The sequence below is a fragment of the Taeniopygia guttata genome, chromosome 1A, assembly GCF_048771995.1.
Source record: "Taeniopygia guttata chromosome 1A, bTaeGut7.mat, whole genome shotgun sequence".
NCBI classification, from domain to species: Eukaryota; Metazoa; Chordata; class Aves; order Passeriformes; family Estrildidae; genus Taeniopygia; species Taeniopygia guttata.
In genome coordinates, this window is record NC_133025.1 from 7,352,027 (window position 1) to 7,377,750 (window position 25,724).

At 42.6% G+C, this 25,724-nt stretch overlaps 2 protein-coding genes across 7 annotated transcripts; one reads left to right on the plus strand and one right to left on the minus strand.

The window, feature by feature from the left end:
- The first annotated feature begins 686 nt into the window (after window positions 1-686).
- Window positions 687-20,771, plus strand: SUV39H2 (SUV39H2 histone lysine methyltransferase). Of its 4 annotated transcripts, none has more exons than XM_041721300.2 (7): window positions 687-797; window positions 1,857-2,002; window positions 2,971-3,642; window positions 5,517-5,663; window positions 7,092-7,221; window positions 8,507-8,622; window positions 20,319-20,771. In XM_041721300.2, the coding sequence occupies exons 1-6, from the start codon at window positions 779-781 to the stop codon at window positions 8,614-8,616; spliced, it is 1,224 nt and encodes a 407-aa protein (XP_041577234.1). In that variant the 5' UTR covers window positions 687-778; the 3' UTR covers window positions 8,617-8,622; window positions 20,319-20,771. The 4 variants fall into 4 exon arrangements, with proteins under 4 accessions (XP_041577234.1, XP_072775136.1, XP_030146827.1 ...); XM_072919035.1 differs by lacking the exon at window positions 20,319-20,771 and adding an exon at window positions 10,535-12,507; XM_030290967.4 differs by lacking the exon at window positions 20,319-20,771 and having other exon boundaries at window positions 8,507-12,507.
- DCLRE1C (DNA cross-link repair 1C) lies at window positions 13,484-25,689 on the minus strand. 3 transcript variants are annotated; one of them, XM_030290945.4, is made up of 14 exons: window positions 25,530-25,689; window positions 24,751-24,802; window positions 22,433-22,517; window positions 21,206-21,265; window positions 20,508-20,563; window positions 20,328-20,429; window positions 20,005-20,077; window positions 19,700-19,840; window positions 19,086-19,187; window positions 18,361-18,497; window positions 18,143-18,197; window positions 16,520-16,608; window positions 15,569-15,669; window positions 13,484-15,088 (listed from the first exon to the last, which is right to left on the minus strand). In XM_030290945.4, exons 1-14 carry the CDS (start codon window positions 25,636-25,638, stop codon window positions 14,133-14,135), a joined length of 2,118 nt encoding a protein of 705 aa, XP_030146805.4. In that variant the 5' UTR covers window positions 25,639-25,689; the 3' UTR covers window positions 13,484-14,132. The 3 variants fall into 3 exon arrangements, with proteins under 3 accessions (XP_030146805.4, XP_072775113.1, XP_072775120.1); XM_072919012.1 differs by lacking the exon at window positions 22,433-22,517 and having other exon boundaries at window positions 25,530-25,615; XM_072919019.1 differs by lacking the exons at window positions 24,751-24,802; window positions 25,530-25,689 and adding an exon at window positions 21,913-21,952 and having other exon boundaries at window positions 22,433-22,449.
- Between the last annotated feature and the right edge of the window lie 35 nt (window positions 25,690-25,724).

Sequence of the window (25,724 nt, forward strand, 5' to 3'; positions counted from 1 at the left end):
CAATAACAATAATATGAAGGTCTCAGCCTCAAGTGCTGTTAAGGGACAACAGTTCAGTTACAACCTTGTAACTTCTGACAGTGTCACAGAAGAGCCTCAAGAATCAGAGAACACAGGGCAAGGGATACCTGTCTGGGTTTGAAGAAGTTTGAACTTGAAAACGTCTTCAACAACTGCCTGAAAGGAGCCTTGCTGTCAGTGGTTGCCTGAGGGGAAGACCCCGACAGGATGAGAGGTTGCTGTCTCAGCTGTGACAGGGTTGAACAATGGGAGGAATTCCTTCACGTTGAAGGAGATTAGACATCGGAATGGGCTGCCCGGGGGAGGTGGTGAAGTCACCGTCCCTGGAGGTGTTCAGTGAGAGCCTGGGCTCAGTGCCACGGTCGGATTGACAGGGTGGCGTTTGGTCATAGGTTGGATTTGATAATCTCAGAGGCCTTTTCTAAACTAATCGATTCTGTGATTCTGTCGAAGCTACATTAACCTCATCTGACGTGATGACGGTGTAACTTTTTTTTCCCCCTCCAAGAAGCGCCGGGGACCATTTAGCTGAGGGGCCGGGAAAGAAGCTGCCTCGCGCTTCGGCCGCCTGTCCCCGGCAGCGCAGAGCTCTGTAAGAACAAAAGCAAAATGGTTTTAAATCCGCCCCGCTCCCGCTCTCCCGGCTCCGTCCCGCCGGGCCCCTCACGGCAGAGGCGGGAAAGGGGCGAGCGGGCGGAGCCGCCCTTCCGGCGGGGGGCGGAGCCGGCGCTGCCCGAGCGCTGTCGCCCCCCCCAACATGGAGGGCTGGCGAGGAGGTGAGGGGGGAGCGCGCTGGGGACGGGGCTCCGCTGCCTGCCGGGCGCTGGGGGGCCGGGACGGACGCGGGGAGGACGGGTGGGGAAGCTCCCGCTCACTTTCGGCAATGGGAGCCGCTACCGCTCCCGGTCACCCGGCTCTGTCAGGACTGTTCCCACCGCCCCTGCCCGCAGACCCCCGGCGGGCGGGAAGGGAAGGGCTGGGGGGTCCTGTCCGCTTCCCTGAGAATCCTGCCCGCTGGCCCAGGGGAGCTGTGGGAGGAGGGCGGGAGGTGCCTGGGGTAAGGCTGGAAGCGAGGGTGGGACGCAGGGAGAGGCGCTGGATCCCGGCGCGGCCGCCCCCTCCCGAGCCCGGGAGCTGCGGCGCGGCCGGGCGGGAGCGCCCCGCGGGGAGCGAGCACGGCCCCGCGGGGAGGAGAACACGGCCCCGCGGGGAGGAGAACACGGCCCCGCGGGGAGCGAGCACGGCCCCGCGGGGAGCGAGCACGGCCCCGCGGCCGGCGGCTCCTCTCGGCCCCTTCCTTCATCCCGGTGATTCCCGGGCGCTGGAGCCCTGCGCAGCCTCTCGTCTCTCTAAATCCGCCTGGCTGGCCGGGCACTCGCGATCCTTCCGGATGAGGGCTGTGGGTCTCTATCTCTTCGCCCAGTCACCATGGTTGCATCGCAAGTACTCAGCTGCGCTTGACTACAGAAATTTGGCGGTCTTGTTAAAGAATGGAGGTTTACTGCTTGCCGGAATTCGGTTGTGCGATGTAGAAAAATTGTAGAAAAATTGCTGGTGCTTTTAGTGTATCTTTCACCTGTGGAAGTCTCTGCCCTCCGAAATATTTGTTGTTCTTTAGACGCGTACGTACTGTACAGAATAAAGGTGCAGGGAGGGTATCGTTAACGTGTTTAACTTGGCCCGTTAGAGAAGGGTTGAGTTGGAGACGCTGCAGTTGTACAAGAGACTCATGGACTGCTGTCACGATGGTAATGTGGGGACTCTGGGATGAGGCATGATGAGTTCAATTTAGCTGAGACATTAAATAGGATTCTTTACCAATTTTCTTATTGTAGCCTGGTATGTGCCATGTCTAGCTTCACTTGAGACCCTCCAAGAATTATGTAGGAAGGAAAATCTCACATGTAAATCCATTGGAATCACCAACAGGAATCTAAAGAGTTATGAGGTGGAATATTTGTGTGACTACAAGGTAGAAGAGGTAAGAGAAACACAGACCACTTTGATCACTCTTTCAGTTGAAATTTGGAAGCAAGCCAAAGATAATTTTGCTCATAATATAAAGCAGCAGACAGTGAGGACAAAGCTTTTGCTGGCATCAGATTAAGTATACTTTAAACTTTAAACTGTAAACAGAAAGTGGCGTAAGCTGCTACTTTTAGTAAGTGGAAGGAAGATCTTTTCCTGAAATTACAAACTTTTAGAATATTAAATGTTTCACCTTTGTGTATCTGGTGCTGATGCTTTAGGTTGGTAGCTCAGTATGAATTATGATGCCTCTCCTTTATTTGCAGACAGCTATGTGTATTTCTCTCTTGATTCTTTTCGTCTGTTTGATGGAGGATTAGGGCCATGTGCTGCAAATGGACTCCTGTGAAATTCAGTCTCAGGATTTGTTCTTGTTACAGTTATTTGTCCTTTTTAAATAAGTGCAAAATGTATGCTGCTTCATCATAAATACAGTATTACACTTGTCAAATTAATTAGTGTTCTGGGAGGATGGTTGATATGACCAATAGTGGGTTTTATACTTTTTTTTTTTGCTACATTTTACATTTTTTTTGTTCTTTATGTGATATGACTGCATTCTTCTTGTGCATACGAGTCATACAGCGAGTTAGTGTAGCTTACCACTTGCCATGACAAATTAGCCTCCTCCTCTTCCTCCAGGTATGCTGTTAGCAGAGTTCTTCCCAACTTTTGATTTCTTTGCCCTTAAACCTTAGAGACAATTTGTAAAGTATGCAAAGTTGTGATACAAGTTAATTTGCCCACAACCTGACTTTTCTCTTTCTCCCCAGTTGTAATTTTTATGGGGACATCAAGGCCTTCTGCCCTGTGTGCTGATCCTTAAGTCCAGAGCTCTTGTGTTTGTCTCTGTTGTTCTGTGATGCTGAATTTCAGCTGCATGAACTCTGGCTAAATCTGTATCTGTTTCTGTATTTCAAGGGCAAAGCATTCTATCTTGTGAAATGGAAAGGATGGCCAGAATCTTCAAATACTTGGGAACCTCGGAAACATCTGAACTGTCCTCTGCTTATTCAGAACTTTCTTAGAGACAGAAATGAATACTTGTCTCGGGGGAGGGGAGGCAAAGCAATGAAACTGAGAAAGCATGTTAAAACTTTGAAACCTGCAATTGCAGATTATATTGTAAAGAAGGCCAAACAAAGAATAGCTCTGCAGAGGTGGAAAGAAGAACTCAACAGGAAAAAGAATCACAAAGCAATGATTCTGGTAGAAAACACTGTAGATCTTGAAGGCCCTCCTTTAGACTTCTACTACATCAATGAGTATAAACCTGCTCCAGGAATAAATGTGCTCAATGGAATAACAACTGGCTGCGAGTGTGATGACTGCCCTGCTGAGAAGTGCTGTCCAAAGGAGGCTGGGTTTATTTTGGCTTACAATAAACGTAAGAAATTGAAAATCCAGCCTGGCTTGCCCATCTATGAGTGCAATTCGTATTGTAGGTGTGGGCCTGACTGCCTGAATAGGATTGTGCAGAAAGGGACCCCATATTCACTCTGCATCTTCAGAACCAACAATGGCCGTGGCTGGGGAGTAAAAACCCTCCAGAAAATTAAAACCAACAGTTTTGTGATGGAGTATGTTGGAGAGGTAGGTATGTATTTATCTTGTAGAGGTGAATTACATACAGTCAAGGAAATGTTAGATAAAAATTTAATGAGCTTTCTCTCAGTTTTCACACTTCATGGCTTCTTCACCCAGAGGGTGGTCAGACACTGGAACAGGCTGGCCAGGGAGGTGATCATGGCAGGAAGCCTGACAGAGTTCATGGTGTGTTTGGACAATACTCTAAGGCACATGGTGTGGTTCCTGGGGATGTCCTGGGCAGGACTTGGTGATCCTTGTGGGACTTTTCCAATTCAGGATACTCTGCAATTCTACTATATAATAGATCAGTCTGCTTTTGAGTGGAGAGATAAAGGGACATTCAAGTTGACAGCAAAAATCTGTTGTCTAGAACATTCTTTCATTCCAGAGCAGTTGTCAAAGATCAGAAGAGAATATTTATCTCATATGGTACTAAAGAATTATTTTAGATGCATGCCCTAATAATATTTCTAAAGGCAAGCCCTTAATTTCTTTCATGGCAATCATACTCTTCATTCTTCCCTGATCATATTTTTTGTAGTTTTTTGCCATTCCCAAAGCATAGTTTTTTTGAAACTCCCTGCACAGACTTTCCGTCCCTTTTCTGTTTTATCTGCACTTCTAAGGTAGTATTTCCAAGCATATTTATTGCTTTTGATTAACAGCAAGAGTAGCACTCATAGTATGGACATTATCTGCTTATTCGATCTCATGCTATTTCAAAGAGAACTTTTATGTTCTAAAATACAGATCTTGAGTTACTCCTGATATTTTGTATTGCCCTTGTTTATGTGTTTCAGCCTCTACTTTGTTCTAGGTCTCTTCACACCAGCAGCCTCTCTGTTACAATGTGTTTCTACCACAAATCTGCCTTGCTACTATGTTGACTCAAAGTATTTCCTTCTGTCCCTTTGTACAATGTTTATGATCTTAAGTAGATTTCCTCCATGCTTCCTGCCTGAAACCTTCTTCTCATGTTCATCCATTTCCTTTAAATATACAAAAGGTCATGCACTCCATGCACCGAAAGGGGATTATGTAATTTTGTTGCTTAAAGGAAAGAGTGTGTATTTACTGTTTCACCTGAATCTACTTAATATCTGCTGCTGAGTTCTTAAATCTCATCTGTCAGATTTTAGAGGGATTTGTTGTCCAATTCCATTACATTTTGTATCTCTCTTGATGCCAAATTATGATTTCTTTGCTGAATCTGCACAACAGAATGTGTTTCATGTGACAGGCTGCAGATGAAGTTGTTTAAGCTGTTTTATCTGTCGACAGTGACACACTCACCTAATGGAATAGATTGAGCTTTGTGATGTGTCTGAGCTGCAGTGAATAGGGTCTTTCATTGCAGTCAAAAATAGAAGGGTTGCTTCTGGGAAGAGAGGAAATGAATATTGGGCTGTAAATGTGGCTGGGTTTTAAAGTCTGATACCTGTTGCTCACCTCTGCAAAGGGAAAAGGTTGAATCTTGGTTTTATGTGAAGTAAACGAGGCTTTCTGGATCTAATGGGAAAAGTGTGTATAGAGAGAGACACTTCAGGTAAAAACAGTTTATTGGATTGTCATCATCAAAATTATTAGTAGAGGGTGCTGATATGTTTGGTTTTTTTCCAGAGACAAGGTAGTGCTGTGCATCAGCTGTAGACAAATTGCATTCAGAGAAGCCTCAACCAAAAAAATTAGTTCAGCTGTATGTACTCTTATGTATTCTTCATTCATTAGATAGAATGCTATTCCAACATTGAAAACTTATTATGTTACTGTTTTTTGCTGAGTATTTTTCTAACTTTTTTTTCTAACTTGATTGTGATGTTTGTTTTGATTTAGTAATAATTAATAGTATGATGCAGGTCTCTTTTTTGTTTTTTTAGGTGATTACAAGTGAGGAAGCAGAAAGGCGAGGCCAGTTCTATGACAACCAGGGAAATACATACCTGTTTGATTTGGACTATGACTCAGATGAATTTACAGTAGATGCAGCTCGATATGGAAATGTGTCCCACTTTGTGAACCACAGTGTAAGACTTTGTTTTGAATACTAATAATTTGGAGAATTATCCTAATTGTGCTAGAAATGTCTTCTCCTGTAAACATTTCCTTACTGTATTCACAGTTTTTCTGGAGTAGTTTGCTTTGACTGGAGTTTTCACTGCATCAGCTAGTTCTAGACAAGCACAATAGGGCTCGTTTGGGTGTGTTTTTTCTGAGTACCTGAAGTACTTAACATGTGACAGGTCCTTAACGAAATTAGCCCGGAGTCAGAGATGACAGGAATTGATGTGTTATTTTGTAGCTGGGCAGGATGGAATGTTACTCTGAATTTCATCCTGCAAACTTGGTAGAGGAAAAAGAGAAATTTCCTATGCTTTCTTAGGTATCTGCAGCAGAGAAATATAATTTTTCCTCCTAATCTAAGCTTGTAAGAGAACTCAAAAGTAAATTTTAACAAGCAGTTTTTGTAGTGTTTTGTTGAAGTTCAACTGAAGTACCTAAAGAAAGAAGGCTGAGCTGCATTTGTAAGGATTCATGAACTAAAAGTTATTATTTCTTACTAATTCAGTGTTTGTGAGGTATGCAGTCAGTGTTCTACAAATACAGAAAATTCATCTCTTCAGGTTTTTGAGATGGTGATACTTGTATATCATGCAGGCTTGCCAGGGAAAAGGATAAAGAAGAATTTTAGATACAGACAGTTGCTCTTCACTTTCGCAAATGGAGTGAAGTATTCTGTCTTCAGTGTAAATTTAGATGTCTGTAACTTCACTTCTGATTCTTTAATGTGTGATATATTTCACTGTTAAAGAACAAAAAAGCATTCAGAATTTAACAATCTCGGGGACTACTGACTTTTGACACTTAATCCAGAGAAAATGAGGAAATGGTTTCTAGTTCCAGCTTAGTGACCTTCACCCTCCTCCTGGCAGCCAGACCATGGGAATTCAGAAGCCAAACAGGTTTGCAGTTTGCAGTAGAAATTCATGCATTGTATGAAGATACTATCTCTGGCCTGGAAGAAATGCTTAAACATCACTACAGAGTAGTGAGTTTGTGCGGCTTGAAACACTAGGTTGTTTTTAGTTTTCTTTCAACTTTAATTCTTTTTATGGGTTTTATTGGTACATACTAGCCTCTGAATACTAGCTGTAATTATTTTTTCAGCATTTTTGCTGTCACCTTTGAAGGTGTCATTTTTTAATAGGCTGTTGTGTATTAGTCTGCACATTGTGCAAAGGTTGCCTTCCTGGAAGGACTTGAATCTGAGCTACAAATGTTCTCCTGGAACATTATTTCAGTTTGTTGATTTCAGAAGATAACTTAATTGCATACTTCTGTCACTGAGACAAGAACCCATTCTTTCTTAGCTGTGATCTTGGTTTACTTAAACACCTCAGTGATATTAAATGTTATTTTTTCTAAACAGAAACTGCATTAATTTTTGCTTACAGTGTGATCCAAATCTTCAAGTCTTCAATGTGTTTATTGATAACCTCGACTTGCGTCTTCCTCGAATAGCGCTGTTCTCTACCCGAACCATCAAGGCTGGAGAAGAGCTAACCTTTGACTATCAGATGAAAGGTCTGCACATTTTAACATGGTTCTTGTGGAAGTTTTGGGGTGCTGGTGGGTTTTATTGCAGCCTAAATGATGGTAGCATTTCAGCTCAGGCACAGCTTTTAATAACATAGCTCTGGCTTTCAGGACAGTCATTGCTCATGACATGTAGTGCAGAGAGGAGCACACCCAGAAGCTTTTGTCTGCATCTCTAGTGCACTGCCTCCCTCAGTGCTCCTAGCACATCAGGGATTGTGGGTGGATTGTCTGGTGAAGCAAATGATTTTGAAGCTTTGTCCCAGGAATGCTCAAAGGCTGCCCTTAAATAAAGCTTTTCTTTAGTCAAATCATCAAATCAGCATTTCAGGTAAACTATTTTCTAGGTAGTCTGTTAGTGATAGTTACTGTGGATGTAGGTCCTATGGAACAGCTGTTTCAACTGGATAGGATTAATTTCTTCTCAGTAGCTGGAACAGTGCTGTGTTTTAGACTCAGTATGAGAATAGTGTTGATAATTCACTGATGTTTTCTTAGGTCAAGAACTTTTTTGTGTATCATGCTTTACCAGTGAGGAGGTACTCAAAAAAATGTAAAAAAAAAAATCTAGTAGGAAGCTTAGACAGATGAACTAGTCAAAGAGATATTCCATGCCAGAGAATGTCATGCCTAACGTCAAAACTGGGGAGATATCCAGAAGGGGCTGATCAGAGTTCAGGGATGGCCTCTGGGAATCAGTGAGCCAAAGGTAAGCAATTGTATGTGCATCGCTCATGTTTGTTTTTTTTCTTTTACTACTACTGATAATAATAATCATCAGCATAATCAGAATATCATAATTATTACAATATTTTACTATTTCAATTATTAAACTGTTTTTATCTCAACCTACAAGTTTTACTTTTGGTTTTCCTTCCTGCTCTGCTGGGGTGCAAGGGAGCAAGTGTCTGTGTGATGTTTCATTGCCATAGGGGCTTAAATCACCACACTGCCAAATTGATCTTGAACCTTAAAACTCTTCTTTCTCTCTGTTTGTGACACTGGTATTGAAGGTCAGCTGCACTGTCAGCTGATCCCTGTGGATGCCTGGGGGGGTACAAAGATTGAGGCTGAGTTTTGGATTCTGATGTGTATGCCAGGTGTTGTACAAGTAGCTGTAACAAGGGTGTCAGTAGAATCTGAGTGATTCTACTGATTCACACACAGCTCTTTGAACAGGGCTGTTAGAAGGCCTTTAGAAGCTGTTTGAATACTGGGCATGATCTTGGTCTGTCTTTTAGAACTTCCTTACTTGTGTTCTTCTGTGTTGCAGGTTCAATAGATCTGACTTCAGACTCTGCTGAAGGTCTTACCCCATCCAAAAAGAGCATCAGAACTGTCTGTAAATGTGGAGCCATGTGTTGCAGAGGTTATCTCAACTGAGTTTGGGTATCCAAAGTCACAAATATTTTGTTCTTTTTTTAATGTGTTTTAAGAAGACTCTTCTTTCACACATATATTCAAGTATTCTTACATCTAATGTAAATAAGGATCGTGAAAACAAGGTAATGTGTTTGTAATTGAAATGGCATTGGCCAAAGAAAGAGATTGTAGTGTTTCACGCCAATACAGAACTGCTAATGGGGATGAAAAATTCATTTTTCTAGAACAGTTGTTTAGGAAGACATAAAATGTATGCAAAGAAAACTCTAAAATGTACCTTAATTTGAATATTCCTAGAATCATAGAATAAGCTGGATTGGAAGGGACCCTCAGGGGTCATCATGTCCAACTCTTAGTCCTGCACAGGACATCTCCAAGAGTCACACCCTGTGCCTGAGAGCATTGTCCAAACACTTCTTGAACTCCACCAGGCTCGGTGCTGTGACCACTGCCCTGGGGAGCCTGGTCCAGTCCCCAAACACCCTCTGGGTGAAAGAACCTTTTTCTAATGTCCAAGCTAAACCTCCCATGACTCAGCTTCAAGCTACATGATTTTTATACCTTGAGAAGTCAGAAAGCATTTGATTTGAATTCTAAATCTTAGTTGACAGTTCTTTTGCTTTTTTGTTATATAAAGAAAAGCTTGAAGATCTTGGCAATAACATTTATGGTACCAGGGTGAGGGATTAAGGAGAACCAGTGTGTAAACAAAGGTTCACAGGAGTGCAAATTGTAAAATGTCCATGGAACTCCATGCAAAGAAAATAATTTCAGAAAGAAAATTAGAGAGGCCAAACTCAATTAAAACTTAATCTGGCCACTTCTTTAAAGGATAGTAAAAAATGTTTTTATAAATACATTAACAGCAAAAGGAGGGGCAAGGAAAAACTCCATTAATTGTTGGACATGGTGAGGGAATATGGTTACCAAAGATGAGGACAAGGCTGAGGTACTTAACACCTTCTTTGCCTCAGTTTTCAACATCAAGACAGTTGTTCTGTCCTCAGGATAATTGGCCTCCTGAGCTGGAGAAGAATAGTCCCCCTGTAATCCAGGAGGAAGCAGTTGGAGGCTTGCTGAGTCACTTAGATGTTCATAAGTCCATGGGATCAGATGAGATCCATCCTAGGGTGATGAGGGAGCTGGCAGATGAGTTCAACAAGACACTCCATCATGTACCTGGAGAAAAGGAGGCTCAGGGCTGACCTTATCTCTCTCTACAACTCCCTGACAGGAGGGTGTAGCCAGGTGAGGGTCAGTCTCCCAGGGATCCAGCAATAGGACAAGAAGACATAGACTCAAGGTGTGCTGGAGGGGGTGGTTAGGTTGGATATTAGGAAAAATTTCTTCACAGAAGGGGTGGTTGGACACTGGAATGGACTGCTCAGATAGGAGCATCCTGAAGGTGTTTAAAAAAAGAGTGGATATGGCACTCAGTGCCATGGTCTGGTTGACAAGATGGTGTTCGGTCATAGGTTGGACTTGATGATCTCAAAAGCCTTTTTCAGCCTAATTGATTCTGTGACTCTGTAATTGGTATTAACAGATCCCAAGTGTAAAATCTGAACTTCTTAGCTGATGTTATGTAGAATGTTTTCAGTTGTTATGCTCTGATTTTGTTAGGATTCTATAGGAGGACTGCAGTTCCACAGATAATTTATAAATATGGAATTGTCAGAAGTAACATTTGCTGTTTGTTTTCATTGCATAAATTCAGCAGTCGTGGCTGAAACAAGTTGCTGGCTACAGTTTGGAAATAGATAGCAAAAGGTTAAAGAGAGGAGCCCATTGTCTAACAAAGTCAGTGCATTGTGGAGATATGCTTTGTTATCTATTAGGTGCAAAAGAGCCCTGGGATTGATGTATATTCACAGCTGGTTTTGGTTCAATTTTTACATACTGTGTCTTTTTTACCTAGTGACAGACTTCTAAGATACTAGGCCTGTACTTTCTGGTTGCAAAAATGTTAACTTCAGTGAAGTTAGACTAGGGGTGAGTATACCCATTTGCTGTAGACATTTGTAAGATGTTCTTGAATGTAAAGGCTGAGAAATGTGCTGTTCTTCAGCTGCTTCAGTCATCTTTTTTTTTTTTTTCCTGATCATCTTAAAGTTGTCTCAATCTATTCATAACATACGCTAAGTTTTGCTTGGCTTCAGAACCACTGAAGAGCAGTTGAGGTGGGTGATGAGTGGAGTGACAGCCAAGGTCCATGCTCTAGGAATGATCCACATGCCTTTTTCTCATGGATTCAGAGCTTGTAAAACTTGCATATTGCTTACCAGTCATGTAAATGTTGACAGGGTCAGGCAGAATAATGTTGCTCCATAAATGGATGCTCCATAGCTGGATGCTGGCTATGTACTGTAAGTCAGCTAGTTACCTTTATAAGGTGCACAGCTGTTGGCTCAGGTGAATGAAGTCAAGTACCTAGCATGTAACTGTTTACTTAATTTGTTAGAAAATGCCTTAAATTCCATGTTAATTATTAGCACTTCAAAATTAGCATTTCAAGGTTGTTTCTTAAGAAGCACAGTTGCATTTGTACTGAAGATACAGCTCTTTGGTAGCAAATGACATTTTATATGCTACTAGCCAAAATCAGTTTTACACTTTTGGTGAAGAGCATGGGCTGCTGGAAATGCTGTGTGAGTTTTGTAGTCTACAATACAGAGATACACATTGAAATAGAGAATTTATATTGCTTAATTCATAGGAAGAAGTTTGCTTAGATTTAAAAGTATTTGATGTGATCAGGCTCACCTGTATCCACAGCTGATAAATGCTGAATCTTGTGAGTTTTTATCACGCCATATCTCTAATGTCTGGGTTTTTTTAATTTAAAGTTTTAAGTGGAATGTGGAGTTTTAATGTCAGCAAACTCTAAATGATCTTGCATAGTTTGGAGTCATTAGTGCTTTCTCTTGCATGTAGCTCAAATGAGCAGTGCATTCCACGTGGATGGAATCTGCAGTCTCCAGCTCCTTAATCCGCTGCAGCCTGCGCTGTCCCTGCAGGATGGAGGCAAGAGATGGATTCCTTACTCCAGCCTTGCCTGTGCCAGAGGCACGGGGCAGGCCCCAGGCTCTGTCTCTCCCCATGCCCACTTTGATTTAACTATTGCAATTAGCTGCATTTTAGAAGGTAACAGTTGGGCAGTTGTACTGGAGTGCAGTGTCTGCCTTTTCCAGAGGCAGAGAATGTTATCACCAGCACTGGAATAACGCTGCTGTTTGTTAAGGATATGTGTGTTATCTTCTGCCATAAATAAAGAACCGTTAATTTATGTTCTGGGAGGTAGCAGTATTTTGTATTTATTTGAAGGAAACCCATGAATTCAGTTTCTAACATAAGAGCCTTGAGCAGTATTTTATATTTACATATTCACAGTGTATTTGGATTGCAGTCAGTGAATTAGCTTAACAGGACACTGTGTCACTTTGACTGTTTTTATGAATTTGGCAGAAAATTGCCAAACTGGAAATGGAAAAATAGCTGTTTCAAATTTCTAAGGGAAGCTAAACCAGCCCAGCTTCTGCCTTTGTTTTGCTTTGTGGTCTGTTGGCACTGTCATGGTCATCAATTCAGTTGTGTGTATGCACTTCTTGGGGGCTGGTAACGTGTGACCTGCCCTCCAGCTGTTCTTTTTCTCTTGGTTTTATTTTTTTGTAGCAAAACTAAAGCTGCAAGATCACCTGTAGGAAAAGTTATTGTCTATTTATTTAATCTCCAAGATAAGTAAATATTTTGTTTATTTTTAATGTATGTTTTAGGAACTGTATTAGAATATGCAGTTTGTAAGCTCAGGAACATTTTCTTTTCATACTGTGTCGTCTCTAGTATTGCTGTCTTCCTATAGTTTTTGATAAAATAAATTAAATTTAATTTTTCTCTCGTTGTTGTCATTTTTTAAAAAAAATTAGCCTGTCAAAGTTGTACTAGAATTTGCTTTAAGACTGCAACCTCTTAATTCCTGGCTTGTACCCAAATTTTCTAGGACTGTAAGGACTCCAGCAGAGGGACCATGAGGAAGTGATGTGTTTTCAGTTTAGGACTGGTGAGAACTGATATAAATTTACACTTGCCTGAACAGACTGAATTCCTGTGTATTTGAGAAGCCCTGAACTTACATGCAAAGTTTTCAGATATTAAATGAGCCAACTGAAGAGGCTCTGTTTTGTCTGAATTTATTCACAGAGGTAGTTCCAACAGCAGTTCCACTCACTCAGGCTTGCTAAAAAACCCCCAAAGTTGGTAGATCACATTTGGAAATTAGGTTAACAAATCCCACTAACAGCAGAAAAGGTAACAGTGGGAAAAATACATGGATCTTTAATATCCTTAGACTCATACACAGATTATGGCAATGCTTTGTCCCTCCTGCCTCTGTTCCCTGTGGCAGAATGCTGGTTGGTTTAACATTCACGTGTCACTAAACCTGGCACAACAACTGAAGATACACTCAGAGGGGAAGGATGTTATGCTAAATTATGTTTAATTCTTTGGGAATTAAGACCATGGATGGAAGACCTCATGGATTTTTAGATGACTTCTGTGGTTTGGATATTTTGTAGGCACTCCGGTTTAGGAAAAACCTGAATAACATTTCTATGTTAGAAGCTAAGAATTTTGGCAGAGAATTATGATGGCACATGTGCATGGAGAATATATTGTCTTGATTTAAAACAGTCAAGTCTACAGAGTGTTGCAGAGGAGGTGAAGTTTGGTAGTACAAGAGCCTGTCTGGGATACAAGGTTACCTTCTGTGGCTGGTTTACCTGCCAGAGCAGGACAGGGCTGGTAACTTGGGAACCACGGGATTTTAAGTTTTTCTGAAGAACAATTCAGAACCACAACACAGAGGAAGTGATGACAAGGTATTTGTAATGAGTTGGAGGTGAAGCATAGACAGCAGTCTGCAGTACCTAACTCAGAAGTTAAAGCTCAGTGTAAAGAGAGACTTTTAAAAATTAACAATTTGATTTAAAATAAATTAAAAGCCCCTCACAACCTCAGTAATTCTCTAATCTGTTCTGCAGTTATTTTTAAAAATAACTGCAGTCATACTGATTGTTATAATAATGATAAACAATGGTAATAGGGATTAAAGCCAAATTACAACTGCCTTGTTTGCATGGTTGTTCTTAGGTCTTCCTTCCCACAGTTAATATTGTGTGCTATTTTATTAAAACCTGAGATAACATTGCAAAGGCAAACTCTTAGAGCTCAAGATAAACACTAAATTTCATTTAGTGTCCTACCCTTAGTTTTGTCTGGTCCATTTTTTGTGTACTTTCAGTCCTGGAGAATTGAACCTTGGGAGGTAGAAGTCTTTTACTGTCCCTCCTGGCAATACTTTCTGAATACTTCCTTTTCAGTATTTCATGGAAAGGACAATAAAAGGTACACAGGCTGCAAATTCCTGGTTCTGACAGCAAGATACTTCTGAATTAATCATGACTCAGCATGACTAGACATGCTGGGTATTACCACAAGGTAATCAGTTACACCTTTTCTCAGGAGACTTTTTTCTCACTGATTATGTTTTCACCTGCTGCAAGCTTCTTGTATAAATGGTACAGTTTATCTGGCTGAGGCGCTTCAGCGCCAGGAGTCAAGGGAATTTCAAAGTCAGAGGAGCTCTGGGAGTCCCTCCTCAGCTCCAGATCAGGAGTCCTGGAGCTGTCGCTTATTTCTCCCAGCACATCCTGAATGTGGGCAGTGCCATCTTCTGCAGCTTTCTCACAGCCTTTGCTTTTCAAGCCACAGGCAGCATTGTGGGCACAAAGTCTGTTCTGACCTGGTGGCTTCCCCCTGCTGCTGTCCAGCTGAGTGTCCCTGGGACTCTCCTGCAGCACAGGAACCACTGCTCTGCTCCCACCTGTGCTCAGGTCCAGGGCACTTCTCTCCTGGGAGGTGATGAGCACCGTGTCCATTTGGCTATCCCAGCCCTGGCTCCCCTGCTCTGATATGTGTGTTGACTGAGAAGAATTTTGGGAGGAGATGTGTGTTGAGTCACTTACTCCATCTGAATCACTGAAGAGTGACTGGGACCCGCCAGCATCTGCTGAAGATGGGATGTTGTCCTCATTTTCAGAGCTTTCCTCTAGTTTATTGCCTGTAAAAAATTCATCCCAGCAAGGGACATTGGCATTAGACTCCTGCTGGTCACTAGTTACTCCATTGAAATTGGCTGTGGAAGTGGCATCTGGCTCATGGGAAAAAAATTGAACTGTATTTTTTTCAGGTTCTTCTTCATCATCTTCATCATCATTTGATTCTTCACAGTCCACAAAGTCTATATTGAGGGAGGTGTAAGTTGTGGTCCCTTTGTAACTTTCTGTGCTCTCATTAATGTTTCCTTCAGAAATTTCAGACTGTCCTGTGCTGGAGGGCCTGATCTCTCCTCTCGGCTGTTTTGGAATCTTAGGCCTTATAGAAATTAATTCTGAATCAAAGAGATCATCTTCATCTGGCAAGAAACAAGCAGAAAATCACTAAGGAAAGTTCACATCTCTGCTAAAATCTTGTTGAGAGCAAAATTTTAATAAAAATTCATTTAGTATAAATTGAGGAAAATATTCTTTAACCCAGCTGGAGATTTTGCAGGATGATATTGACAGTGTTTGCCTTGCCTTGTCTAGCACAGTACATCACAGAGACAGTTAGAACAATCTTTCATAGGGCTGGTCTGGGAATGAGGGAATGAACTCAATCCAAAAACTTACAGGGCTGTTGAGCATTAAGTACATTTTAAGACTGCAAACAAGTGTGTTTTTACACAGTTAGCTCTTTCATCCTCCTAATACCCAAGTTCACATAATTTCTATTTCTGTTCTCTAGCTGTTGCTTTGAACAGACAGACAGACTGTGGTGAACACCAAAGCTTTTGGCACCTCTGCTTAGTCTCAGACTTCTGTTTAAGGTGCAGTAGCAGCAGCAGAACCTTTACCTGTATCAGATAATTCTCTCTTGTGGGCTCTCTTCAGTGTTCCTAAGGGCTTGTACCTGGGTTCCATGATTCTCCTGTATGACCTGCATAATGGCTTTAATCTGAAGGGAATGAGAAAAGCAGTTAATATTTAGAACTCAGCAGATGCTTTCAGGAGCAAAAGTAAATCCTTTAACTTGTTTTAAGTACAATGCTCCATACCCTTCATAGGCACTGCAGCAAAAATGTTAAAGCAAAGCCAGCAATACCTAGGGCAAAGTCCTTGACTCATTGATGAGATTCAGCAGCTGAAAGGTAGAAATCTGTCCTTTCAATATATTTACCTTAAAACATGTACATTTTTTGGAAACTATCTTGTAGTTCCTTACTTACAGAAGACAAGCTGACGGGGTTCAAAATCTGACTACAGTTTTATTCAATAATTATTATGTAAAAGTCTCCTTTCTTACTAAGGAGAAAAGGAACCGAAATCTTTGTTCTGTCCAGACTGAGACACCACAGCTCTCCTGCTCCCCGAGGGTGCTTTTTAAGCTATCAACATCTACAGCAGCATGAACTGGCCTCTCTGATGCTGTGCAGGGGAGGAATTCAAGTCCCCAGAGGAAACACCTTTAAAAGAAATTTCTGAGAAGTAGCAGTGACAAATAGAAATGGGTCACAGAACAGAGTGAGATGAATCTGTGTTCAGCTTCCTCCCAAATAGAATTTACTGGCAGAAAAGCCTCTACACACAGATAGAAGTAGAATACAAACTCTGAGACTCAGATCAATGTACACATACGCTTCAGAAAGCTCAAGTCTGTGGGACTGAATATAGAAAAAAAATCTGAATTATCAGACAAGTAAAGCAAAAGGCAGTAGCCCTCCTGAGAGGCTGGGATTCAGGAGGGGAATTGTCCTTACAGGAGCAGAGTTTGGATCACCTCCCTCCAGCAGCCACTTGTCACTTACATGTCCATAACTTTGTCCTCTGTCCCCCCCACTGGCAGTACATTGGGATACACATTCACAGGACAGATATAGCTCAGGAAATCCTTGATCTGAATTCCAGAAAAGAAGAAGCAATTTAACAAATTACATCAACAGTTAAGAATGTCACTTAAAGGCAACACTGATGCAAGCACATCCAAAAGTAGTACTAGTAGTCTTTATGAAAAGACCAATGTAGCCCATGACTCTGTCAAAGTGGATATCTCTGGAACAAAGAAACAGGCCTGAAAGGATGCTGAGAACTCACTAACCCCTAACTGCAATTACCAATTACTACACAAGACCATCACTATCTCTGAAAGAAAAGGCTGGACAGACCAGCAATGTTATCCAGTGCTTCCTTGTCTTTACTGTTGCTGATTTTTTCAAATATGCATTTTTCTTACTGGAGTTCAAGTCTCCAGTTTGCAGATCAAGTATTCCTTTGCTATTCCTAAAGTCTCTCCTGAAGTACCCCGTAAAAGCCCATTATGACAAAACACATTGTTTTTTCCAAGCCTTACTCTGCCATCTTCTAGATGATGTCCAGCAATTTTCTTTGAGAATTGTCTCTGGTTTGGGGCACTCCTGCTGAGCACAGGAAACACTTGCAGGTTGCAGATTACACTGCTATCTGTACAGACAGCAGGACTGTCCTGGAGTGACCCATAATGTTATTGTGATTTTGTATCTAGCAGTTATTTACTGTTATTTCTTTGCCTGTTATTGTTGCACTTGTTAGGAAACTGTTATTTTTCACTTCTATCTACTCCTCTTCATTCCTTACTGGTGGAAAGGGATTAGTTGAACCTCTAAAGAGAGAGTTCCAGAATGTTCTCCTTCAAGTTGTCTCAAACCAAGACAAGGACCCATCTATTTTTGCATGTGGAGGTAGGAGTGTTAGTTACACTACCTCCCATATTCCACCAACAAATTCCATATTGGGACCTCCATTTAAAATTCTACATGGCAGAGCAAATTTAAACTTAATCAGGATCTTAAAAACAGTACTGCCTTCCTCCATTTTGTAATGCAAGACTTTGTGACAGTTCATTGTTAGCACTGATCCAGTTTCCGTTCAGTTTCTTAGGAGAAAGTAGTGTTTTTAGATCTGTATCCAGTCATATTAAATGAAAGTGTGTGATTGTAGTGAGGATGCTGCCATGACCAATTTCCTTTTAGTCTTTTATCACAGGAAAAGGGGCAAGAGCAGCAGTCAGGATGAGAAAATTTGGTTTAAATGTGTAGGCTGAGAAAAGAAGGCAAACCCACCCAAATCTGAGTCACACCAGATAACATATTGTAAACTAAAAGTCCATGCTTTAAGCATTGCATGGTTACACAATAATCTAAAATAGAAAGGCAGTCAAAACAATTGTAGAACTGAGAACTGAGAACAGGAAATAGGCTTGTAATCCTGCTCTACTTTAACAAGTTCCTCTGCAGCTATATAAAAACAAATTTCTCTGTCTTCAGCATTCAGAATTTCCTATCTCCTTACATCTTATTACTGACAGGATTTTTTCTTATTATGAAGAATAATCAAAACTCTTTTACATTTTCTTAATCAATATATACTCAGTACTAGAATATATATATACAAACCTCACTGTATGAAGAGTGGAAAGAAAAACAAGCTCTGTACGTTCTCTCCCCAGTCCTAAAAAACCAGAAGAGTCACAGAAATTAGGTATCTGCTCTTCATCTGTGGTCAACAGACCAGCATAACTTACACTTGAAGTCCACTCTGAGATTCAATTATACACGTATCAAGCAAGACACAAACCTGAAACAACAGGTTTTTGTGTGGCCCAAATGCTCACCTCACTATTACACTGGTTTTCTTTTTCCTTTCCCCAAACCACATTGTGGAGGGTTTGATGCTGATTATGTGCAGGGGAGTTCCATTAAGGCAAGTCATCCCACAGGGCAGTCTGTTCCCTCGGAAGCAGTCATCATCCTGTCCAATGCATATAAAATCAAGTTCAACAGTGACCTTTTTTACCCAGAAATTAAGCAGCATAGCATCTAGCCAAACCATGTTCCTCTCTCACATCTAATTCCCTTGAAAGACCCTGTCACATCTTGGTTCTTTAGTGCAGCTGGCAGAGCAAATCAGCCAGAGATCAATGCCTCAGTGTGCAATCTCAGTTTCTACCTGTGTTTCTCCACGCTGGAGCCTCCAGCCTGACAGACATCCTGGAAATGGATGGCCACATGGTAAAACCACACAGGCAAAATCTGAGCAGCTTTTGATACATTGAAATGGGTAATACCTGATTGATCTACTCTGCTGCTTGTCTCACTTCACTTAAAAACATGATTTTCAGGCTTCAAATACAATTAAATTACTTCTAGCATAAGCTAATATATTTTCCTCCTTTTTTCCTAAAAATACAAAATAAATTCAACCCACTAAGGTTTTCACTCTGGTTCCCATTAAGTCACCATTTCGCCAGTCTTCATTAACCCAAGAGGCCCCAAACATCAGCACCTATAACCACACTGTGACAGCAAAGTCAGGGGAGGCTCTGCAGAACAAACGCACCCGAGGATGTCGACAGGCGTGAATCTGCGTGTGTTGGTCTGTGGTAACATGGCACAGGATTTCTGGCATGTTCCTGAACATATCAAGTTTGTTCATGTGCACCTAGAGAAAGCCAGAGTTTACTCTTTATTAGTGCTTGCCAGACTGCAGCTGGAGCAGCTGTGTAGATGTGATTCTGCTCTCCTTAAATGCTGGCAGGCATTGAAATTATTACTCCAAATAATGTCCAAGCAGAGATGTGTCAGCCAAAACTTGGACATCTAGAACACATAGAACATACTACCTACACTGAAGAAGGATGAATACTCATGAGAAAATCAGAATATATATACTATTAATGCTGTATGCAAATGACTTTTATCATTCACAAAATAAAAGGGAGTGAGGTAAACACTGACCTTGAAAACTGGGAATTAACATCTCTTTGGAAAGCCCAGATGTTCCAGACTGAAGTTAACTAGTTACCTCATTCTGAGCACAATTACACTTTTTAAGGGACGTTAACAGACATAACTGTGACCTAGAGCAGCCCTGGGAACAACCATTGTCAGCTCAGGGCTGGCCACAATCATTACTGAGGATCTGTTCCAAAACAACAATTAGAGAAACACTACCTTGATTCCGAGTTCCTCGCTGAGGTTTATGAATAAATACTCATATCCATAAGCAGCTTTGCAGTTCAGCCACACAACATGATTACGAGACAGTGAGGTCCAGTTTCGCACTAACTCCAAGATGCCATTTAAACATTCCTCCTGAAAAGTGTAGAAAGTGCTGTGAGTCATCTTGGAAGATACTTCCAAAGTGCTGTGATTTAGTAATGCAAAATGGCATTGCCTTGTAAGACTTACCTAACAAAGCAGTAATTAATTAATTAATATTTTTAAGGGCCTTTCTTCTCACAATTTATTAGACTTACCCGGCTTGGTATGTGATAAAATTTGGGATCACAAAAAGTAGTGTCCAAATACACACTCTGGATGTCTTTTACCCTGGAGGATAGAAATGTGATATCAAGAGTAAACATTGTACCACAGTGCTAAGATACACCACTTCCTCACTCTTCAAAAGGAGGTAATTCTAACCCTTGATTACAAAGAATGCATCAAAGGAGGCTTGTAACTGCAGTATTGCAATTATATTTAATCTAGAATAAAAAATGAGGAAAAAATAATGAATATCTAGCCAAACTGTCCATGCCATATGATCTTCTGTTCTTTCTATATCCCACAGATAGCTCACCTGGTCCCTGAATGCAAAAGCTCCATTCTGGCTGCTTCTCCTTTTGCAAGTCTGAAATCCCCTGTGTACAACACAGTGCCATTCTCACCTTCAAACAGAAACCTGCAGACAGCAACATTTGGGTCAAACTCCTCATTAAATGCCAGGTGGTGAAACATTTAACGTATTGAAACGACATACATGACTGAACCTGGACAGTGACCAGCTGGCAGAAGTGTCACCACTACATCTTCTTTCTGGAAGAGAGGGGTTAGCATTATTTTCAGACTGTAGTAAGTACTACCAGTACTTTTGTCAGCATGGTGAGAACAATGCATTACTCCCTCCTGCAGCATTTAGCATTGCTTTTAAAATCAGAGTCTCTTCACACTGCAGTCACCATCCTGTCATGGCAGACGAGAAAACCAAGTATTGTGTGGTGCTAATAAAGCAAGTTGGACAGAAGACAGTTCTGCTTCCTTGGTTCCTGGTGAGCAAGTATAGAATAGTTTGAGTTGGAAGGGACCTTTAAAGTTCATCCAGTCCAACTCCCCTGCAATAAACAAGGACATCTTCAGCTAGATCAGACTGCTCAGAGCCTCACCCTGACCTTGAATGTTTCCAGGGATGGGGCATCCACCACCTCTCTGGGCAATCTGTTCCAGTGTTTCACCATCCTCATTGTAAAATGCTTCTTCCTTATATCTAGTCTGAATCGAGCCTTTTTTAGTTTAGAACTATCACCCATTTTTCTGGCAGTACAGAAGAGGAGAGGCACATACATTTTAAAAATAGCTTGTGCACTTCGGATGCTGCAGCTGTGTTTCCTTTACTCATACAAACAGCATTACTGCCCAGGACTGACATACTTTCCTCTAAGTTACATTCCTGTAACTTACCTCACCAGATGTTTCATCTTCTAAAGAAATCTGAGTTGGTGTTTCAACTTCCAATGCAACCTGTAACAAAATGATTAATTGCATTATAGGATATACTGAACATTATATTTCATGTTTATGTCTAGGTATTTATTATGTAGACACCTGTACCACTCACTCTGGCTAATGCTAACCCTGTAAAATTAAACTAATTTTCCAATAGTAAGTCATAAATACCCATTTCCAGTGGAATAAATTTGCCTTTAAGTTATCTAAAAATTAAATGGAGATACCTCAGCCAAGGTATGCATGCCTAAAAGAGTTAGAGAGTGTTGGACTTCTATCAGCAACAGCTCTTGTTCCTCTGGATGGATCACATGCCTTATTTTTGGATGACTGCAAAGCCCAAAATCCCAGTCCCACAGCAGTGGATCTTGCTAGGACAGCTCTGTGCTGCAATACTTCCCACTGCCCCCTATTACCAGAAGCAGAGCCTACAAATCACTGGGACCACATATTCCTGTATTTGTGCAAAGATAATTACTTTTATTTCTGTAAAAAAACTCATGTTCTGTTTTATAATTAATAATAATTATATTCTTATAATATATAATATTTTATATATAAAATAATTGTTATAGAATTATTTTTATTTATGCAAAAAGACCTCATGTTCTCTTTTATAATGCCTGCATCTGCAAAGGGAAGGAAGTAACTTCAATTCACACCTGTACATAATACTGATCCCTTGCAGTCTGGCTCCAAACACTGGAAATCAAGTAAATTTATTAAGTTTTTCAGTGATTTTATACTAAAACGTCTTCATGTTATAGTCCATTTTCCAAAAAGCAAAAGGAAAATCATATAATTTCAGATTATATACACTCCAAGCAATAAGAGACTTTAAATGAAGCGAAAGAGAAATAAAGGACAGAAGCAAAGAGACATGAGGAAGGTAAGGAAATGAATATAAATTCAAATGTACAAATGATCAATGTAAGGATGAAGGCCATGTAAAGATGAAGTTGAGAGAAAAGGAAAAATTTGGGGGGGGGGGGAAATAATTAAACAAACAGCAATAACCAATGGCACATGGCAAGCAGGAGGAAAGGCACATTGTTGGAAGTGCTCAAGCCCTGAAACACAATATCAACACCAATATTTAGACACTCCTGGGAAGCAGAGAGCTGCTTCTTTCTGAGAATCACTGCTTTGAAAGTGCTATTTTCAAAATAAACACAAACTCACAATATGATTCTCCCAAAACTTGTATTTCCAGTTAGTCAACAACAATTCCTTAGTTACAGGCGAGCAGTATAGTTTAACTTTCAAGCTGTGAGGAGACAAAAACCACAGATAAGTGTTTTTTAAAGTAGACATGAGGAACAATCTGACGACACATCAGCACCTGGCACCCAGTACATCAAACCCTGCACTCAGAAACCTCTCATATGAGGGCTTCTCTTCAGCACAAACCTACCCCTGTGTGCCCCTGCCTGCATGGTTTTGTGCAGACACAAATGCAGTGTGTGGTACGTGGTCATGACCTATCTGCTTGTTTCTCCACCCCTGCAAAAGGCATTTGGGACAGTCAGCACACAGAACACAGAATATTCCTTATGACTGAGCTGATGCAGAGAGACCTCATGAGCAAAGAGAGATTCTCTGCTTGCATCAGAGGAGATGCAACATCTACTCTAATAAATCAAAGAGAGCCTAGGAACTGGTCCACAACCTCCCTGGGCCTGTTGCCTCATTTGATCATCCTTATGGTGTAAAAGGTGTCCCTTGCCCTTTCTTCATGCACTTCCATGAAAAGTCTGGCTCAATCTCCTCTACCCCTACCTGCAAACAGTGATATATGATTGTGTCCTAAGGCTGAAGACATCCAGCTCTCTCAGCTTGTCACACATCTCGTGGCCCTGGCCCCAGACCAGTGTGGTAATGCTGACAAAAACATCAATTTATTATCCTGGGGACCCAGGGCTGGACACAGTACCCCAGAAAAGTCTCACAGATGCTGGCCAGAGGGGAATAAATGTCTCCCTCAAACTGCTGGCTACCTGCTTGCTTATACAGCTCAGAGAGCACAGCTGGCCCCTTCACTGCACAGGCACAGCACTGTCACTGTGTACCAACACTTCTGGGAATAACAGAGAGATCCTCATGAAGCTCACAAATGTCACAGAGTTCAACTAAGCCGAGTGTACCTGAATCCGGGCAACCCCTGGTATCAAAACAGACTGAGGGATAAATGGGTTAATAGCAGCCCTGCAGAAGACTTCAGGTAATGGTGGATGAGAGGCTGGATGTGAGCCAGCAGTGTGCATTTGCAGCCCAGAAAGCCAATCTCATCCTGGGCTGCATGCTCAGCACTGTGGGCAGCAGGACAAGGCAGGGGACTGTGTCCCCCCTCTGCTCCACTCCTGTGAGCTGCACTGCTGCATCCAGCTCCGGGGTCCCCAGCACAGAAGGACAGTGACCTGCTGGAGCAGGTCCAGAGGAGGCCACAAAGATGCTCAGAGGGCTGGAGCATCTCTCCTGTGAAGGCAAGGCTAAGATAGCTGGGGATTTTCAGCCTAGAGAAGAGAAAATTCTGGGGGGACATTACTGGTACCATTTGACATTTAAAGGGGGGTTTTAAGAATTATAGAGAAGGATTTCTACAAGGACATGGTGTGGACAAGAGGAGATGACTTGAAATTGAAAGGGGGCAGGTCTAGATGAGATACGAGGAAAAAGTTTTTTACAATGAGTGAGGGTGGTGAGGCACTGAAACAAGTTGCCCAGAGAAGTTGTGGATGCCCCATCCCTGTGTGAGAAATGTATATTTGATGATTGACTTTTCGCAAATACTACAATGAATATTATATGTCTAATGTTAGAAAGTTATGCTGTATTAATTCTCTTACGTAGTGTGTTAAATACAGTTTTAGGTTCCAACATAATGTTAAAATAAACACTATGTATATGGGGGGAGTTTTTTTTTTAGGAATGAGATACTCGCTTTGAGGAACACCTAAATATTCCAAAGGAGAGGAATTTATGGCTTCTTATCAGAAGAAACTAATTTCTTCAAGCCTTGCTCAGACTCGAAGATGCCACGGAGATTAAAGAAAACAGTTAACATAAAACAGAGAGAGTTTCATTATATAAATAAATAAATAAAGTTTAAAATAAAATGTATGCATAACCATGAAGGATATATAAATATGTAACAAGTGTATTGTTTTAAGAGTGATTCCTTTGTTCACAAGGTATGCTTTTCGCGACTTAGTGTCCGAGAGCATCCAGACGTCCATAATTCTTTGCTTTTTATTGTCTTGTAATTGTCCTAACTCTAAACTTTATAACTCTAATTGTATTATTATTTTTATAGCCATTTTATTATTATTATTTTAAAAACCAAGTGATTAGCGTTTTTCACACCTGGAAGAGTTCGAGGCCAGGTAGGAGCAACCTGGTCTTATGGGATGTGTCCCTGTCCCGTTCCCATCCTGGGATTTATGACCCATGGCAGTTCCTCGAGCTGTTTAGCTGATGCCACCCCGCCACCAAGCCCGTACCTGCCCTCCAGCCTCCTCTTCAGGGCGGTGGCCCGCAGCCCCACCATGTGATCTGGGGAGAGAGGCACGGGTCAGCCGGGGGACGGGAGGGACACGCGGGGGTGAGGAGGGACGCGCGGGGGATGAGGGGGGGACACGCGGGGGATGAGGGGGGGACACGCGGGGGATGAGGGGGGACACGCGGGGGATGAGGAGGGACACGCGGGGGATGAGGAGGGACACGCGGGGGGTGAGGAGGGACACGCGGGGGGTGAGGAGGGACACGCGGGGGGTGAGGAGGGACACGCGGGGGGTGAGGAGGGACACGCGGGGGGTGAGGAGGGACACGCGGCGGGTGAGGAGGGACACGCGGCGGGTGAGGAGGGACACGCGGGGGGTGAGGTGGGACACGCGGGGGATGAGGTGGGACACGCGGGGGATGAGGGGGGACACGCGGGGGATGAGGGGGGACACGCGGGGGATGAGGAGGGACACGCGGGGGATGAGGAGGGACACGCGGGGGATGAGGAGGGACACGCGGGGGATGAGGAGGGACACGCGGGGGATGAGGTGGGACACGCGGGGGGTGAGGAGGGACACGCGGGGGATGAGGAGGGACACGCGGGGGGTGAGGAGGGACACGCGGGGGGTGAGGAGGGACACGCGGGGGATGAGGAGGGACACGCGGGGGGTGAGGAGGGACACGCGGGGGGTGAGGAGGGACACGCGGGGGGTGAGGAGGGACACGCGGGGGGTGAGGAGGGACACACGGCGGGTGAGTGACCCCGGCGGGCGCTCACCCTTGTGGCAGTGCGACAGGAAGAAGGCGCGCGCGCGCAGGTTGTCATGGTCGAAGCGGTCGATGGACGCGGCCGGGTACTCGCGCGTGCGGCCCCCGAACCGGCTCATGGCGGGCGGCGCGCGCTTCCGCCCGCCTGACCCCCACAGCCAATCCTGACGCGGCCCCGGCCCCCCCAGCCAATCCCGAGCCGGCT

Coding starts and splice junctions, on each gene's coding strand:
- SUV39H2 (XM_041721300.2), top strand. Junction 3,643..5,516: donor TGATGGAGTATGTTGGAGAG/GTAGGTATGTAT, acceptor TTGTTTTTTTAG/GTGATTACAAGTGAGGAAGC. Junction 7,222..8,506: donor CTTTGACTATCAGATGAAAG/GTCTGCACATTT, acceptor TCTGTGTTGCAG/GTTCAATAGATCTGACTTCA.
- DCLRE1C (XM_030290945.4), bottom strand. CDS start 25,638: ATGAGCCGGTTCGGGGGCCGCACGCGCGAGTACCCGGCCGCGTCCATC. Junction 21,266..22,432: donor AGTTTTGGGAGAATCATATT/GTGAGTTTGTGT, acceptor ATTTTGTTACAG/GTTGCATTGGAAGTTGAAAC. Junction 15,089..15,568: donor GAGAGAATTATCTGATACAG/GTAAAGGTTCTG, acceptor GTTTCTTGCCAG/ATGAAGATGATCTCTTTGAT.